The sequence below is a fragment of the Theropithecus gelada genome, chromosome 3 (genome assembly GCF_003255815.1).
Source record: "Theropithecus gelada isolate Dixy chromosome 3, Tgel_1.0, whole genome shotgun sequence".
Classification (NCBI taxonomy): Eukaryota; Metazoa; Chordata; class Mammalia; order Primates; family Cercopithecidae; genus Theropithecus; species Theropithecus gelada.
Genome location: NC_037670.1, coordinates 15,961,093 through 15,976,233, shown reverse-complemented (window position 1 = coordinate 15,976,233; position 15,141 = coordinate 15,961,093). Strand labels below are relative to the sequence as shown.

The following is a 15,141-nucleotide window of genomic DNA, read 5'->3' as shown; positions in this document are numbered from 1 at the left end:
GCCTCAGCCTCCCGAGTAGCTGGGACTACAGGCGCCCGCCATCTCGCCCGGCTATTTTTTGTATTTCTTAGTAGAGACGGGGTTTCACTGTGTTCGCCAGGATGGTCTCGATCTCCTGACCTCGTGATCCGCCCATCTCGGCCTCCCAAAGTGCTGGGATTACAGGCTTCAGCCACCGCGCCCGGCCGAGCCTTGCTCTGTTGCCCAGGCTAGAGTGCAGTTGGGCGATCTTGGCTCACTGCAGCCTCCGCCTCCCAGGTTCAAGCTATTATCTTGCCTCAGCCTCCCAAGTAGCTGGGATTACAGGCACCCACCACCACATCTGGCTTATTTTTGTATTTTTGGTAGAGACATGGGTTCACTGTGTTTTCCAGGTTGGTCTTGAACTCCTGACCTCAGGTGATCCACCTGCCTCAGCCTCTCAGAGTGCTGGGATTACAGGCCTGAGCCACTGCACTTAGCCCTGGGTCATTTACAATCCCAAGGCATTTATAATGCCAAGTCTGTGCGTAACTGAAGCCAGGGCTCTTTTGAGTGCCCCAAAGCCACTGTCCCATCTGTCCTCTGGAGCACTGTAGCCCAGAGCTAAGTCTCAAAATTACAAGGAGCAGCCTGTCAGGCCCTGCCAGCCAAAGGCAGTCAGGAGGATGGGACATTCCCACTGAGCCCCCCAGCAGGGCCTGGCCAGTGGGTGACAGAGGCCCAGATAGGAAGACAGGCAAGAAGGGCATGTGGCACTTCTCCCTGCTCCCCATCTCTGGCTCCAACACCCCTTGGCAGGGAACACAGGGTTTTCCCTAAGGCTGAAGCTAGGTAAGGAGGAGAGGTCTGGGGGCTGTGCCTGTGGCCAAGGCAGTAGGTGATGAAAGCGCCTGTCACATATCTCTAACTGCAGCACATGGGGCCTGGTGCGGGTGAGTGTCTGAGTAGGAATTTGATGTCAGATCCACCCCTGCCCCTTCCTCTCAGGCAGAAGATCTGCAGAGAATCATTAAGCAAACTCTACAGCTTGGGCAAGGTGCTTTTCACCATCTCCTTTCACCCACTTCACACCCAGATTTTTGTTTTGTTTTGAGATGGAGTCTCGCACTGTCGCCCAGGCTGGAGTGCAATGGCGCGATCTCGGCTCACTGCAACTTCCACCTCCCAGGTTAAAGCACTTCCTCTGCCTCAGCCTCTCAAGTAGCTGGGTTTACAGGTGCCCACCACCACACCCGGCTAATTTTTTGTATTTTTTAGTAGACACGGGGTTTCACTATGTTGGTCAGGCTGGTCTCAAACTCCTGACATCGTGAGCCACCCGCCTCGGCCTCCCAAAGTGCTGGGATTACAGCCATGAGCCACCATGCCCAGACCATCCAGATGTTTTGCAGATGTGAAAACAGGCTGTTTAGGTGAGGGTTAGTCCACTCTAGCATCCCTCAGTCTAGGGGTATTGGCCTGCTTCCTTGGGCTTGGAGGTCCCCAGAGACAAGACAGATGGTCACGTTCAAGGGTAGCCTCTGGGCCAGGTACAGTGGCTCATGCCTGTAATCCCAGCACTTTGGGAGGTCAAAGCTGAGAGATCGCTTGAGGCCAGGAGTTTGAGAACAGCCTGGGCAACATAGCGGGACCCCTTCTCTACAAAAGAATTTGAAAATGAGCCTGGCATGGTGGTGCATGCCTGTAGTCCCAGCTACTCAGGAGGCTGAGGCTAGAGGATCACTTGAGCCCAGGAGTTCAAGGTTGCAGTGAGGTATGATCACACCACTGCACTCTAGCCAGGTGACAGAATGAGACCCTGTCTCAAAAATAAAATGAAGGCAGTCCAGGCACGGTGGCTCATATCTGTAATCCCAACACTTTGGGAGGCCAAGGAGGGCAGTTCACCAGAGGTCAGGAGTTCGAGACCAGCCTGGCCAACATGGTGAAACCCTGTCTCTACTAAAAATACAAAAATTAGCCAGATGTGGTGCCATGTGCCTGTAATCCCAGCTACTTAGAAGACTGAGGCAGGAGAATCACTTGGACCCAGGAGGCGGAGGTTGCAGAAAGCCAAGATCGTGCCATTGCACTCCAGTCTGGGCAACAGAGCAAGACTCTGTCTCAAAATTAATTAATTAATTAATTAATCAATTAAAGGCAGCCTCTACAAAGGAAATTGACCTGGCATATCAGACAGGCATAGGCCCAAATCCTGACTCATTTGCTTACCTGCTGTGGGACTATGGGCAAGTCACTTACCGTCTCTGAGCCCAGTTTTCTCATCAGGAAAAAGAGGGGTCATGAGAACCGCCACCACAGTGGTCATTAATTGATATGACCCTGGTGGGTTCAACCATGGCTCAGGTACCACAGTGCTTGCTGTGTGATCTTGGACTAGTTGCTAAAGTCTTCTGTGCTTTAATTTGTTCGCATGTGTAATGGAGATTATCTACCTCATAGAGGTGTTAAATGGTGATTCAACAAGCTTGGAACAAAGCTTGGCACCGTTTTAAGTGCTGAAAACATGATAGCAATTCAACCACCGAATCTTTTTGCATGTATCAGATGCTATTCTAAGCCCTGGAGGTGCAAGGAGGGAGCGAGCTTTCACTTAGGCGGTAGGAAATAAACTTATGAACAATTTCAGATCATGACAAATGCTCTAGAAAACAGAGTAAGGCCTAAGGCCTGGTGCAGTGGCACACACCTGTAATCCCAGCACTTTGGGAGGCCAAGGTGGGAGGATCACTTGAGCCCAGGAGTTTGAGACCACCCAAGACAATATAGACCCTATCTCTATTTTAAAAATCAAAAAATTATCTGCGTGTGATAGTGTGAGCCTCTGGTCCCAGCTACTTGGGAGGCTAAGGTGGGAGGATCACTTGAGCCTGGGAGGTAGACGCTGGAATGACCTGTGAGCTGTGATCACACCACTGCACTCCAGCCTGAGCAACAGAATAAGACCCTGTCTCAAAAAAAGAAAAAGTAAGGCCTAGAGAGTGACAGAGGGGCCTACTGTAAATGGCTGGTTGGGGAAGAAGGTGGCAGTGGAAGCCTCTGATCAGAGACCCAGGGCCTGGCCCTGCAGAGAGAACAGGGGTGAATGGCCTGAGGCCGCACTGGCTGTGGCCAGTTCCCGGATGAGCTTAGTGGCCAGTGAGACTGGAGTCCCTTAACAGAACCCGGTTCCCTGTTGGACACAGGACCTGGCCCTTGGAAGGACTCAGGCCAACTGGGAATAGGGCTGCTAGGGGACCTGTCTGTCTGGGGCCACCACTCGAGACCCTGGGGGCATCAGTGGACTGGCTGTTTCCTTAACTGAAGCCTGTCAGTCCTTCCTGGAGACGGCCCAGCCGGCGCTTCGGGCGCTGGACGGGCTGCAGCGCGAGGCCATGGAGGAGCTGGGCAAGGCGCTGGCCTTCTTCGGGGAAGATTCCAAGGCCACCACCTCTGAGGCTTTCTTCGGCATCTTTGCAGAGTTCATGAGCAAATTCGAGGTGAGCCCCGGTGGAGACCTGAGGGGCCCTTTTGGAGAGGTGGGGACCAGAGGCCAAATGAAGGGATCCTCCGTGAAGCCAGGGCTGGGAAAGGGGCCCCCGTGAGAGACACATCCCCCTAATCCCCTGGTGGGGTGGGTTGCAGCCTCAGTGCTGGCTGTCTAGTGTGGGAAGAGACAGGGAAGGCGTCACAGGTTCCTGGGACCACTGACCACCCCTACCTCTGTGTTCCCCCTCCCCAGCGAGCGCTGAGTGACCTGCAGGCCGGGGAGGGCCCGCGCAGCTCCGGGATGGTTTCACCCCTGGCCTGGTGACAGTGGCCACACCGCGTCCTCTGCGGCCTGAGCAGGGAGATGGAGGCCGAGAGGGCAGCCCAGACACTGCTGAGGTCCAGGGCCACTACGCCCTAGGTTCCGAGCACACCGCCAGCCTCTCCTGCAGCTACCTCAGCCCCCGAGCTGTGGCCGGGCCTTCCTCTGCCAACCTTTGTTCCTACCCCCAGCCCTGGAGCCAGATGCCCTAGGAGCGGGTGCTGAGTGTACCTGCGCCTGGAGGACCATGCTCCGTTGGCTTCCTGGGCCCACTTCCTGCCTCGCTCCTGGGCTGTCAGGGACACCCAGAGAGTGGATTACAAAGTGGCCACATTCCTGGGACATGTGGACCTTTTTTCTGATCCTGCTCCTAGCGGGTCCCTGCGAGGAGGCCGACACCCTTGAGCATGACCCTGCAGGTGGGCGCGAGACGGGAGAGGGCGGAAAGCAACGTAGAGGGGCCCTGGCGATGGGCACGCCCAGCCTGGGCCTTGGAAGCTGGCTTCAGAGACACAGGAGAGAGAGGCCTGGGAGAGATGCAGGGAAGGAAGGACTGTAGGAGGAAGACCTCCTATGTCAGGCTGCAGAATTGAGGTTTCATGCAGTGGACAAACCCGAACCTGTGTAGAAGTGGCCCAGTTGGAAGTGGGGAGCCTGGGAGTGGAATAGGCATAGTCAAGGTAGAGCATACAGAATGGGGAGGTGTTGAGGCAGGAGGTGAGCAGGATCTGGTGGCCGACTGCCAGACTTCTCATCTGGACGGATGGTGATGTTCCCTGGAGCAAGTCACGAGACCAGGGCAGGTTTCAGGGCAGATGACACAATCTGGGATGTGTTTGGGACCCAAATGGTTATTTTCCATGTGCCTAGGCATACAGCAGGAGGTACCTGGGTACCAGGAGCAGGAGCAGGTGGCGTGGTGGGCAGGGAGGGAGGGTGTGTAAACTGTTTCATCTTTTTTTAATTATCCGATTGGCAGATCCTTGCATCAGACAGCTTCCCTCATTGCACCTTTCTTTTTTTTTTTTTTTTTTTTTTTGGAAAAGTCTGAAATGGGCTTTAATCCTGTCTCTTGGATTCTTTTTCTCCCACTGCAATCAAATGGCTTGCATTGCACCTGGGCAGTACTGGCAACCTGTTCCATTCTTCCCAGTCTCCCCTAGGCCCCTCTTGGAAGCCATCTTTGCTTTTTTGTTCCTTGCACACAACTACCATACAAAAAAGTCAAAACCAAAATATATACTGCAAGGGGGATGTGGCTAGTGGGATACATTTCTCCCTAGCTGCTCAAGCGGAATCGTTTCCGAAAGTTCCCAGTGCCTGTGTCTCTGGGAAACATGTCAGGAGGTCAGTTAAAACCTCTGCAGTCTGGGCACGGTGGCTCATGCCTGTAATTCCACCACTTTGGGAGGCCAAGGCAGGCGGATCACCTGAGGTCAGGAGTTCAAGACCAACCTGGCCGACATAGTGAAGCCCCGTCTCTGCTAAAAATACCAAAAATTAGCCAGGTGTGGTGGCACGCACCTGTATTCCCAGTTACTTGGGAGGCTGAGGCAGAAGAATTGCTTGAATCCAGGGGGCGGGGGTTGCAGTGAGCCAAGATCCTGCCACTGCACTCCAGCCTGAGCGACAGAGTGAGACTCCATCTGAAAAAACAAAACAAAACAAAACAAAACAGAACAAAACAAAACACCTTACATGAGATCTGTAGAAATTATAGACTGCAACAGGCGTGATCTCCAGGCCTGGTTGGCCCACATGGCATTTTCCTGCAAGTTAGAAACACGTGTCCATTCCGGGAGTCCTAACCTCTTGGTTGCACAGTGTGGCAGGCCAAGCACCAGCTGGGTTTCCTCCCTAACATGCCTTGTATTGGTTTTCTGTTTGCTACAACAATAGTGCATAACAAACTGTCCCAAAACTCATTGGCTTCAAACAGCAATCACTTCCTACTCGGAAGTCTCTGGGTCCCAGTTCTGATCTGAGCTAGGCTCTGCATCCTTAGTCAGCTATGAGTCAGTGAAGCAGCTTTGGGAATCAGGCCAGGCAATCTTATGTCTAGGGCCTTTGGCTGGAAAAGCTGGTAGAGCCCTGTGGGGTCTCTCATTTTGCACCCAAATCGCCAGGATTCTTTTTATGAGGGAACCGGGAGTCAAAGAGCATGAACAAGCAAAGGCACAGAAGATGGCTTGAGGCTGAGGCTCAGAGCTGGTACACTGTGCCTTCTGCCACAATCTGCTGTCCATCCAAATGACAAGGCCAGCTGATTCTAGGGGAAGGGAAACAGGCTCTGCTGAGAGATGTCGCAAAGCCACTCCACACAGGGTGTGGATTCAGGGATAGATGGAGGATCAGGACCATTTTTGCAATTAATCTACTACATACCCTCTTGGCCAGGGGTGCAGATCCCAGCCTCCTTAAAATTCTCAATGGCCTTGGTGCTGCCTGGACCCAGCACAGATCTCGTTCCCCATCCCCATGTACTCACCAGGTGGCATGCTTCTGTCTGTCTTACCTGGTCATCCATGAATTACCTGACCTCTATCCAGACACTTAATCCAGGCCGGGCGCAGTGGCTCATGCCTGTAATCCCAGCACTTTGGGAGGCCGAGGTAGGTGGATCACTTGAGGTCAGGAGTTTGAGACCAGCCTGGCCAATGTGCTGAAACCTTGTCTCTACTGAAAATACAAAAATTAGCCAAGTGTGGTGGCACGTGCCTGTAATCCCAGCTACTCGGGAGGCTGAGGCACAAGAATCACTTGAACTTGGGAGGCAGAGGTTGCAGTGTGCCAAGATTGTGCCACTGAACTCCAGCTCTGTTGACAGAGGGAGACTCTGTCTCAAAAAATAATAATAGTAATCATGCCACTGCACTCCAGCCTGGGCGACAAAGCGAGACTCCGTCTCAAAAATAATAGTAATAATAGTAATACATAAATAAATGAAATAGATACTTAGTCCAGTAGGCAGTGTGGTCTGTGCCTGCCTGGCAACCAGTCTCACCCTTCTGCTGGGAAAAACTTCTTGTTTCTCCTTTCAGAAATTCTCTCTCCCCTACTCCCAGGGCCTGGAGCTTGGGTAACTGGATAAGGATGATCCTTTGACTCTGGCTGTGTGGCTCAGAGTCAGTCCAGGCCTCCAGCTGGCACTGTTTGAAAAAGAGACTCCCTTTGCTCTGGAATTTCTGGGTGTATAGAAGGTAGGAGTCAGGAGGGGCTTCCAAGACCACCACATGAAGGTCACCTGCCTGGATATAAAGCTAGTACAGAAGAGAAAAAGAGGGGAGAAGATCACCATATACATCCCACTGTCCCTGGATCTAGCCATACCTGAAGCACACACTGGACCTGTCGGTCTTCAAGCCAACAGATTCTTCCTCCGTTTAAAAGAATTTTAAATGTATTTAAATTCCCTGGCTTAGGCTGGTTTGAATGGTTGCTATTACTTACAACCCTGAAAGGGTTAACTAACAGACCCATTAACAGATGCTGATGGATGTTCAGTACTCAGTGAGAGCTCTTCCTCCATACACACATTGGCCAATGCTTTTTATATTTTATATATTTAGTATTATTATTTTGAGACAGGGTCTTGTTCTGTTGCCCAGGCTGGAGTACAGTGGCACGATCTTGGCTTACCGCAACCTCTGCCTCAGGTTCAAGTGATTCTCCTGCCTCAGCCTCTGGAGTAGCTGGGATTACAGGCACGTGCCACCACGCCTGGCTAATTTTTGTATTTTTAGTAGAGCTGGAGTTTCAACATGTTGGTCAGGCTGGTCTCAAACTGCTCACCTCGTGATCCACCTGCCTCAGCCTCCCAAAGTGCTGGGATTACAGACATGAGCCACCGTGCCAGGCCGGCCAATGCTTTTTAATTGCCTACTACGTGCCAGGTGTATTGCTGGGTACGAACATCTTAGAAGGCAGCCTCTCTGAGTTTGGTTACCTGGGGTTATGTTTTATGGTGGTTCTACCCCAGAGTCCGTGCAAAGCCCTGTATGCGACTCAATATCTGTACCACATCCACCCAGACCCCCTAGTTCCTCACCAGGTGACAAGGTGTGAATGCAGGCACTTATGCCTCAGGAATGCATTTATCTCCAATAATACTAACAAAATAACGTAGCCTAATGATACACCACCTTTCCAGAGAGTGATATCCGTTAATGTTTGTTTGTTAGTGTGCTCAGTGTTTTTACGGATTTCATTTCATTTTACTTTCACAAAAAACCCTCCAAGGTAGATTTCATTATCTCCTTTTTGCAGGTAAAACTCTGAAACTTAGGAAGGTTATGTGACTTGCTGGATCTAAAACCGAATTCTGTCTAAATCCAAAAGCCCCATCCTCTGAGTGAAAATAGCTGATATATATATATGCACTCTAAGAGCCACAGATGCTGGGGGTTTCAACATAAAGCCCTTACTTCTTTTCTCTCTTCCTGTTCCCTCTATTCGTTTGCTAGGGCTGCTATGATAAAATACCATAGACTGGGCAGCTTAAATGGAAAAAAAAATGTGTTTTCCCACAGTTTTGGGGGTTGGAAGTCCAAGATCAAAGTGTCAGCAGGTTGGGTCTTCCCCAAGGCTGTTCTTGGCTTGCAGACAGGCTTTCTCCCTGTGTCTTCACTTGGTCTTTTCTCCCCAGCACTCCCTGGCATTTCTTTCTCCTTCTCCGTCTCCGTCTCCTTCTCCTTTTTCTTCTCCTTCTCCTCCTTCTCCTCCTCCTCCCTCTCCTCCTCCTACTCCCTGCCACCCTCCCTCCTCCTCCATCCTCCTCCCTCCTCCCTCTCTTCCTCCTCCTCCCTGCCACCCTCCCTCCTCCTCCATCCTCCTCCTTCCTTCTTTCTTCTTCTTTTTTTTTTTTTTGAGATGGAGTTTCGCTCTGTCGCCCAGGCTGGAGTGCGGTGTCACGATCTCGGCTCACTGCAACCTCCCCCTCCCAGGTTCAAGCGATTCTCCTGCCTCAGCCTCCGGAGTAACTGAGATTACAGGTGCATGCTGCCACGCCTGGCTAATTTTTGTATTTTTAGTAGAGATGGGGTTTCACTATGTTGGCCAGGCTGGTCTCAAACTCCTGACCTCAGGTGATCCGCCTGCCTCAGCCTCCCAAAGTGCTGAGATTACAGGCGTGAGCCACCGCACCCTACCTCTTTTTTTTTTTTTTTCCATGAAGACAGGATCTTGCTCTATCACTCAGGCTGGAGTGCAGTGGTACAATCATGGCTCACTGCCTGATTGCAGTAAACACCAAGTGACGCAGAGGTATGGAGGATTGCTTGTGGATTCAAGCAATCCTCTCGCCTCAGCCTCCCGAGCAGCTGGAACCACAGGCATGTAACACCATGCTCGACTAATGTTTTTTTGTAGATACGGGGTCTTGCTATATTGTCCAGGCTTCTGCCTCTTTGATTAAGGAAGCCAGTCCTATTGGATTAAGCCCCCTCCCGTGTGGCCTCATTTACCCTTAATTACCTTTCTCCAGATACACTCACATTCTGAGATACTGTGCATTAGGACTTCCACATAATGAATTTGGTGGTGGGGGGAGAGCGATACAATTCAGTCCAGAACACCATCTTTGCAGGTGCCAGAGATATAATAGTCCCAGTCTCAAGGAGGCCTCAAAGATTTCTGTATGAGTTGACGATGCTTCACAGGGAAAAGATTCTATCAGGCACAGGCTGCACCGTGGCTCATGCCTATAATCCCAGCACTTTGGGAGGCCAAGGTGGATGGGTCTCTTGAGGTCAGGAGTTTGAGACCAGCCTGGCCAACACAAATAAATCCCATCTCTACTAAAAATACAAACAATTAGCCAGGCGTGGTGGCGGGGGACTGTAAATCCCAGCTACTCAGGAGACTGAGGCAAGAGAATTGCTTGAACCTAGAGGCAGAGGTTGCAGTGAGCTGAGATCGCGGCGCTGCACTCCAGCCTGGGCGACAGAGCAAGATTCCATCTCAAAAAAGAAAAAAAGAAAAAGGAAAAAAAAAGGTTTTATCAGACAGGATTCTCCCACCCCATGCCTCTTCTACAGACTTGTATGCATCTGCTCCCGTCCTCATCACAGGGCATCCAGGCCTCCCTCCCCACTCCTCCAATTCAGAGTGAATTCCCTGTCTCTGCTGGGCACCTGCCTTCCCAAGCTCTCAGTCCATCGGTGACCACAAATCACTCTCAACTAGCTCTTTCCCCTTCACTTGTAAATATCCTCTTCCCACTGCTGTCCACACAGCATGCTGGACGGTTCTAGACCTCGGCAGCTGCTGCCCTCTCCTTCCCCTTTTCTTTACTTTTTTTTTTTTTTAATTGAGATGGAGTCTCACTCTCTCGCCCAGACTGGAGTGCAATGGTGTGATCTCGGCTCACTGCCTCGGCCTCCCGAAGTGCTGGGATTACAGGTATGAGCCACTGCACCCGGCCTACCCAGGTTCTTAACAGATAGTTTTACTGGGTGCTATGGTTTGGATGTTTGTACCCTCCAAACTTCATGTTGAAGTTTGATTCCACTTTTTCCAACTGGGGCTTGGCAGAATGGCTGCTGCAAAGAAGGGTGGCGAGAAGAAGGGTCATTCTGCCATTAGTGAGGCGGTGACCCCAGAATACACCAGAGCATCGGTGGAGTGGGCTTCAAGAAGTGCCCCTCGGGCATACAGAGAGATCCAGAAATTCGCCATGAAGGAGATGGGAACTCCAAAGGTGCACATTGATGTGAGGCTCAACAAAGCTCTCTGGGCCAAAGGAATAAGGAATGTCCTACACCACATCTGTGTGAGGTTGCCCAGAAAACGTAATAAGGACGAAGATTCACCAAACAAGCTCTATGCTTTTGTTACCTACGTACCTGTTACCACTTTCACAAATCTATAGACAGGCAATGTGGATGAGAACTAACCACTGATGGCTCAATACATTAAGTAAAATTATTTTTAAAAAAGAAATTTGGGCTGGGCGCGGTGGCTCACGCCTATAATCCCAGCACTTTGGGAGGCCAAGGTGGACAGATCATTTGAGGTCAGGCGTTCAAGACTAGCCTGACCAACATGGTGAAACCCCGTCTCTACTGAAAACACACACACACACACACACAAAAATTAGCTGGGTGTGGTGGTGTGTGCCTGTAATCCCAGCAAAAGTGAAAATAAAATAAGAAATAAAAACAAGACAAAAAAATATATGAGAAGTTTTCTTTTTTCTTTTGGGTAAAGACTATTAATTGGTATGTAATGGACTGTATCTACCTTCCTATATAAAAGGGTGTTCTGTATTTTTTTGTTTTTTAGACAGTCTCACTCTGTTGCCCAGACTGGAGTGCAGTGGTGTGATCCTGACTTACTGCAACCTCTGCCTCCTGAGTTCAAATGATTCTCCTGCCTCAGTCTCCTGAGTAGCTGGGATTACAGGTGTGCGCCACCATGCCCAGTTAATTTTTGTATTTTCAGTGGAGACTTAGGTTTCACCACATTGGCAAGGCTGGTCTTGAACTCCTGACCTCAAGTGATCCACCCACCTTGGCCTCCCAAAGTGCTGGGATCATAGGCATGAGCCACCGCGCCCGGCCTGGTGTTTTGTCTTTGAAATCACTTTGATGGACTGCCTGTGATGCTCATCACAGTGTAGTCTGATGCTGATTCATTAATAAAACTATTTCATTCTTTTTTTTTTTTTTTTGAGATGGAGTCTGGCTCTGTCTCCCAGGCTGGAGTGCAGTGGCCGGATCTCAGCTCACTGCAAGCTCCGCCTCCCGGGTTTAAGCCATTCTCCTGCCTCAGCCTCCCAAGTAGCTGGGATTACAGGCGCCCGCCATGTCGCCTGGCTAGTTTTTTGTATTTTTTTTAGTAGAGACAGGGTTTTAATGTGTTAGCTAGGATGGTCTCGATCTCCTGACCTCGTGATCCACCCGTCTCGGCCTCCCAAAGTGCTGGGATTACAGGCTTGAGCCACTGCACCCGGCCCTAAAACTATTTCATTCTTTTCTACATTTGGAGCAGAAGTTTTACTGGGTTAGCAGGAGATATTATTTTCATTATTTTTCCCCAACAGTTACAGTGAAGACATCAGCCAAGGTTGCATTCATCTGAAGGCTTGACTGGGGCTGGAGTCTTCTTCCAGGATGGTTTAGTCATTTGGCTATTGACAGAAGGCCTCCTTCTGGCTGCTAATAAGAAGACTGTTTCTTACCACGTGGATTTTTCCAGATGGTTGCTTTGGTGTCCTCATGACCAGACAGTTAGCTTCCCCCAGAGGGAGTGTTTTGACAGAAACGGGAGGAAGCTGCAACACCTTTTAGACCTAGTCTCAGAAGTGACAGGCTGGCATCTCTATCATATTCTTTTCATTAGAAGTGAGTCAGCCAGGTGCAGTGGCTCATGCCTGTAATCCCAGCACTTTGGGAGGCTGAGGTGGGCAGATCACGAGGCCAGGAGTTTGAGACCAGCCCGGTCAACATGGTGAAACCCCATCTCTACCAAAAATTAAAAAAAATTGGCTGTGGTGGCACACGCCTGTAATCCGAGCTACTCAGGAGGTTGAGGCAGGAGAATCACTTGAACCTGGGAGGCGGAAGTTGCAGTGAGCCAAGATTATGCCACTGCACTCCAGCCTGGGTGACAGAGTGAGACTCCATCTCAAAAAAATAAAAAAATAAAAAAGAAGTGAGTCACCGGCCATGCGTAGTTGGCCAACTGGACAGCACATGCCTATTGTCCTGGCTTCTCAGGAGGCTGAAGTGGGAGGATCACTTAAGCCCAAGAGGCTGAGGCTGCAGTGAGCTATAATCAAGCCACTGTACTCTAGCCTGGGTGATGGACCAAGACCCTCTCTCAAAAAAATAAAAGAGTCACTAAGTCCATCCCATATTGAAGGGAAGGAGAATTCAGCTGCCTCTCAATTGAAGTGTCATATCCAAAAGCACTGAACTATTACATATAAGGAGTGCCAATAATCTGGTTAACTAGTATTACAAATCCAAAAATTATCACACATTAGTCCCTGCACAAGAAAACTACAAGTACCCTGAAATCTTGCAGCTCTTCTGTGAAAGAAATGTGAGAGTTTCCCAAATGTGACAGTGGCCCTAAAAATTTCCAGGGTATAACCAAAACAAGTAGAAAAGATAAAAGAAATGTTTTCGCACTATCAAAAAAAATTTTTTCAATCAACCATGCTAGAGAAAAGACAGTTTTTCTATTCTTGCTATAGGAAATATGAAGAGGCAATCAAGGAGTGTACAGTGACAAAAATGTAAGAAAAAGCCAGGCACAGTGGTGTGCACCTGTAATCCCAGCACTTTGGGAGCCCAAGGCAGGAGGATCACTTGAGGCCAGAAGTTCGGGGCTGCAGTGAGCCATGATCTTGCCACTGCACTCCAGCCTGGGCAACACAGCAAGACTCCATCTCTAAATAAAATAAAGACAAATGGGAAAGTTCACGATCATTATTAAATTTTTCTATTTCTTCTTTACTTAGAATGATGTTAAACAGCAAACAAGAAACAGCGCAAGTCGCAAAAAAGACTGCAAAAGGAAAAAGCTTTATCTTTTAGAATTTTAACAACAGTTTTCCGCATTGCTTTTATTTACTTATTTATTTTTTTGAGACCGAGTATCGCTCTGTCGCCCGGTTGGAGTGCAGTGGCGCGATCTTGGCTCACTGCAACCACTGACTCCGGGTTCAAGCAATTCTCCTGCCTCAGTCTCCTGAGTAGCTGGGATTATAGGCGTGCGCCACCACGCCCAGCTAATTTTTGTATTTTTAGTAGAGATGGGGCTTCACCATGTTGGCCAGGATGGTCTGGATCTCTCAACCTCATGATCCGAGGGCCTTGGCCTCGTGAAAGTGCTGGGATTACAGTCCTGAGCCACGGCAGCCGGCCTGCCTTTTTTTTTTTTTTTAATTTTTTTTATTGAGACAGGGTCTCACTCTGTTGCCTAGGCTGGAGTGCAGTGGTGGAATCTCCGCTCAATGCAGCTTTTGGCCCCTGGGCTCAAGCAATCCTCCCACCTCAGCCTCCTGAGTAGCTGGGACCACAGGTGCGCACCACCATGCCTGGCTATTTCGTTGTTGTTGTATTTTTAGTAGAGACAGGGTCTTGCCACATTGCCCAACCTGGTTTTGAACTCCTGAGCTTAAGCAATCCTCCCTCCTCCGCCTCCCAAAGTGTTGGGACTACAGGCATGAGCCACGGCACCAGGTCCTCGCCCCTGCCCTGCTTTTTGAACCAGGAACTGTGCATTTTCCTTCTGCCCTCGGTCCCACAAATTATGTAGCAGATCCTGTTTGTCGGCTTTGTTTTGTTTGCAATTTCTTGTGACGTCCTCATCCCATAGAAATGTTTACTTTTCTTTTTTTTCTTTTCTTTCTTTTTTTTTTTTTTTTGAGATGGAGTCTTGCTCTGTTGCCAGGCTGGAGTGCAACAGCATAATCTCGGCTCACTGCAACCTTCGCCACCTGGGTTCTAGAGATTCTCCCTGCCTCAGCCTCCTGAGTAGCTGGGATTACAGGCGCATGCCACCACGCCCAGCTAATTTTTTTTTTTTTTTTGAGACGGAGTCTGGCTCTGTCTGCCCAGACTGGAGTGCAGAGGCACAGTCACAGGTCACTGCAAACTTCGCCTCCCAGGTTCATGCCATTCTCCTGCCTCCGCCTCGCGAGTAGCTGGGACTACAGGTGCCCACCACCACGCTGGGCTAATTTTTTGTATTTTTAGTAGAGACAGAGTTTCACCGTGTTAGCCAGGATGGTCTTGATCTCCTGACCTCGTGATCCCCCCACCTCGGCCTCCCAAAGTGCTAGGCTTACAGGCGTGAGCCATCGCGCCCGGCCTAATTTTTGTACTTTTAGTTTCCTCATGCTGGCCAGGATGCTCTCGATCTCTTGACCTCGTGATCCGCTCACCTCGGCCTCCTAAAGTGTTGGGATTACAGGGATGAGCCACCGCGCCCGGTCAAATGTTCACTTTTCTATCTGATTTTGCATTCTCTTTCTTAAAGACAGTCCCCAGAATGGTAAAATCTTCAGACCCCTACACAAACTGCATCTTCCACCTCCACCTTCAATGTTGACCTTATCTTGAGTGAGGCAATCAGAAATCAATTTTTTTCCTCTTGTACTTTTTTTTTGTTTTGTTTTGTTTGAAACAGGGTCGCACTCTGTCGTCCAGGCTGAATTGCAGTGGTACAATCATGGTTCACTGCAGCCTCGATCTCCTGGGCTCAAGCAATCCTCCTGCCTCAGCCTTTCAAATAGCTGGTGCTACAGGCATGCACCATCAGGCCCGGCTAATTTTTTAAAACATTTTTGTAGAGACGCGGGGGGAAGTCTCATTAGGTTGCCCAGGTTGGTCTCGAACTCCTGGGCTCAAAGGATCCTC

At 49.9% G+C, this 15,141-nt stretch overlaps 1 protein-coding gene across 1 annotated transcript in view; it reads left to right on the top strand.

The window, feature by feature from the left end:
• GRID2IP (Grid2 interacting protein) overlaps window positions 1-4,767 on the top strand; it is a 57,688-nt gene extending 52,921 nt beyond the window's left edge. The window contains exons 21-22 of the mRNA XM_025378461.1: window positions 3,297-3,461; window positions 3,704-4,767. Of these exons, the coding sequence (XP_025234246.1) occupies window positions 3,297-3,461; window positions 3,704-3,775 (237 nt within the window). The 3' untranslated portion in view covers window positions 3,776-4,767. The remainder of the gene's footprint in view (window positions 1-3,296; window positions 3,462-3,703) is intronic.
• Window positions 4,768-15,141: the final 10,374 nt, after the last annotated feature.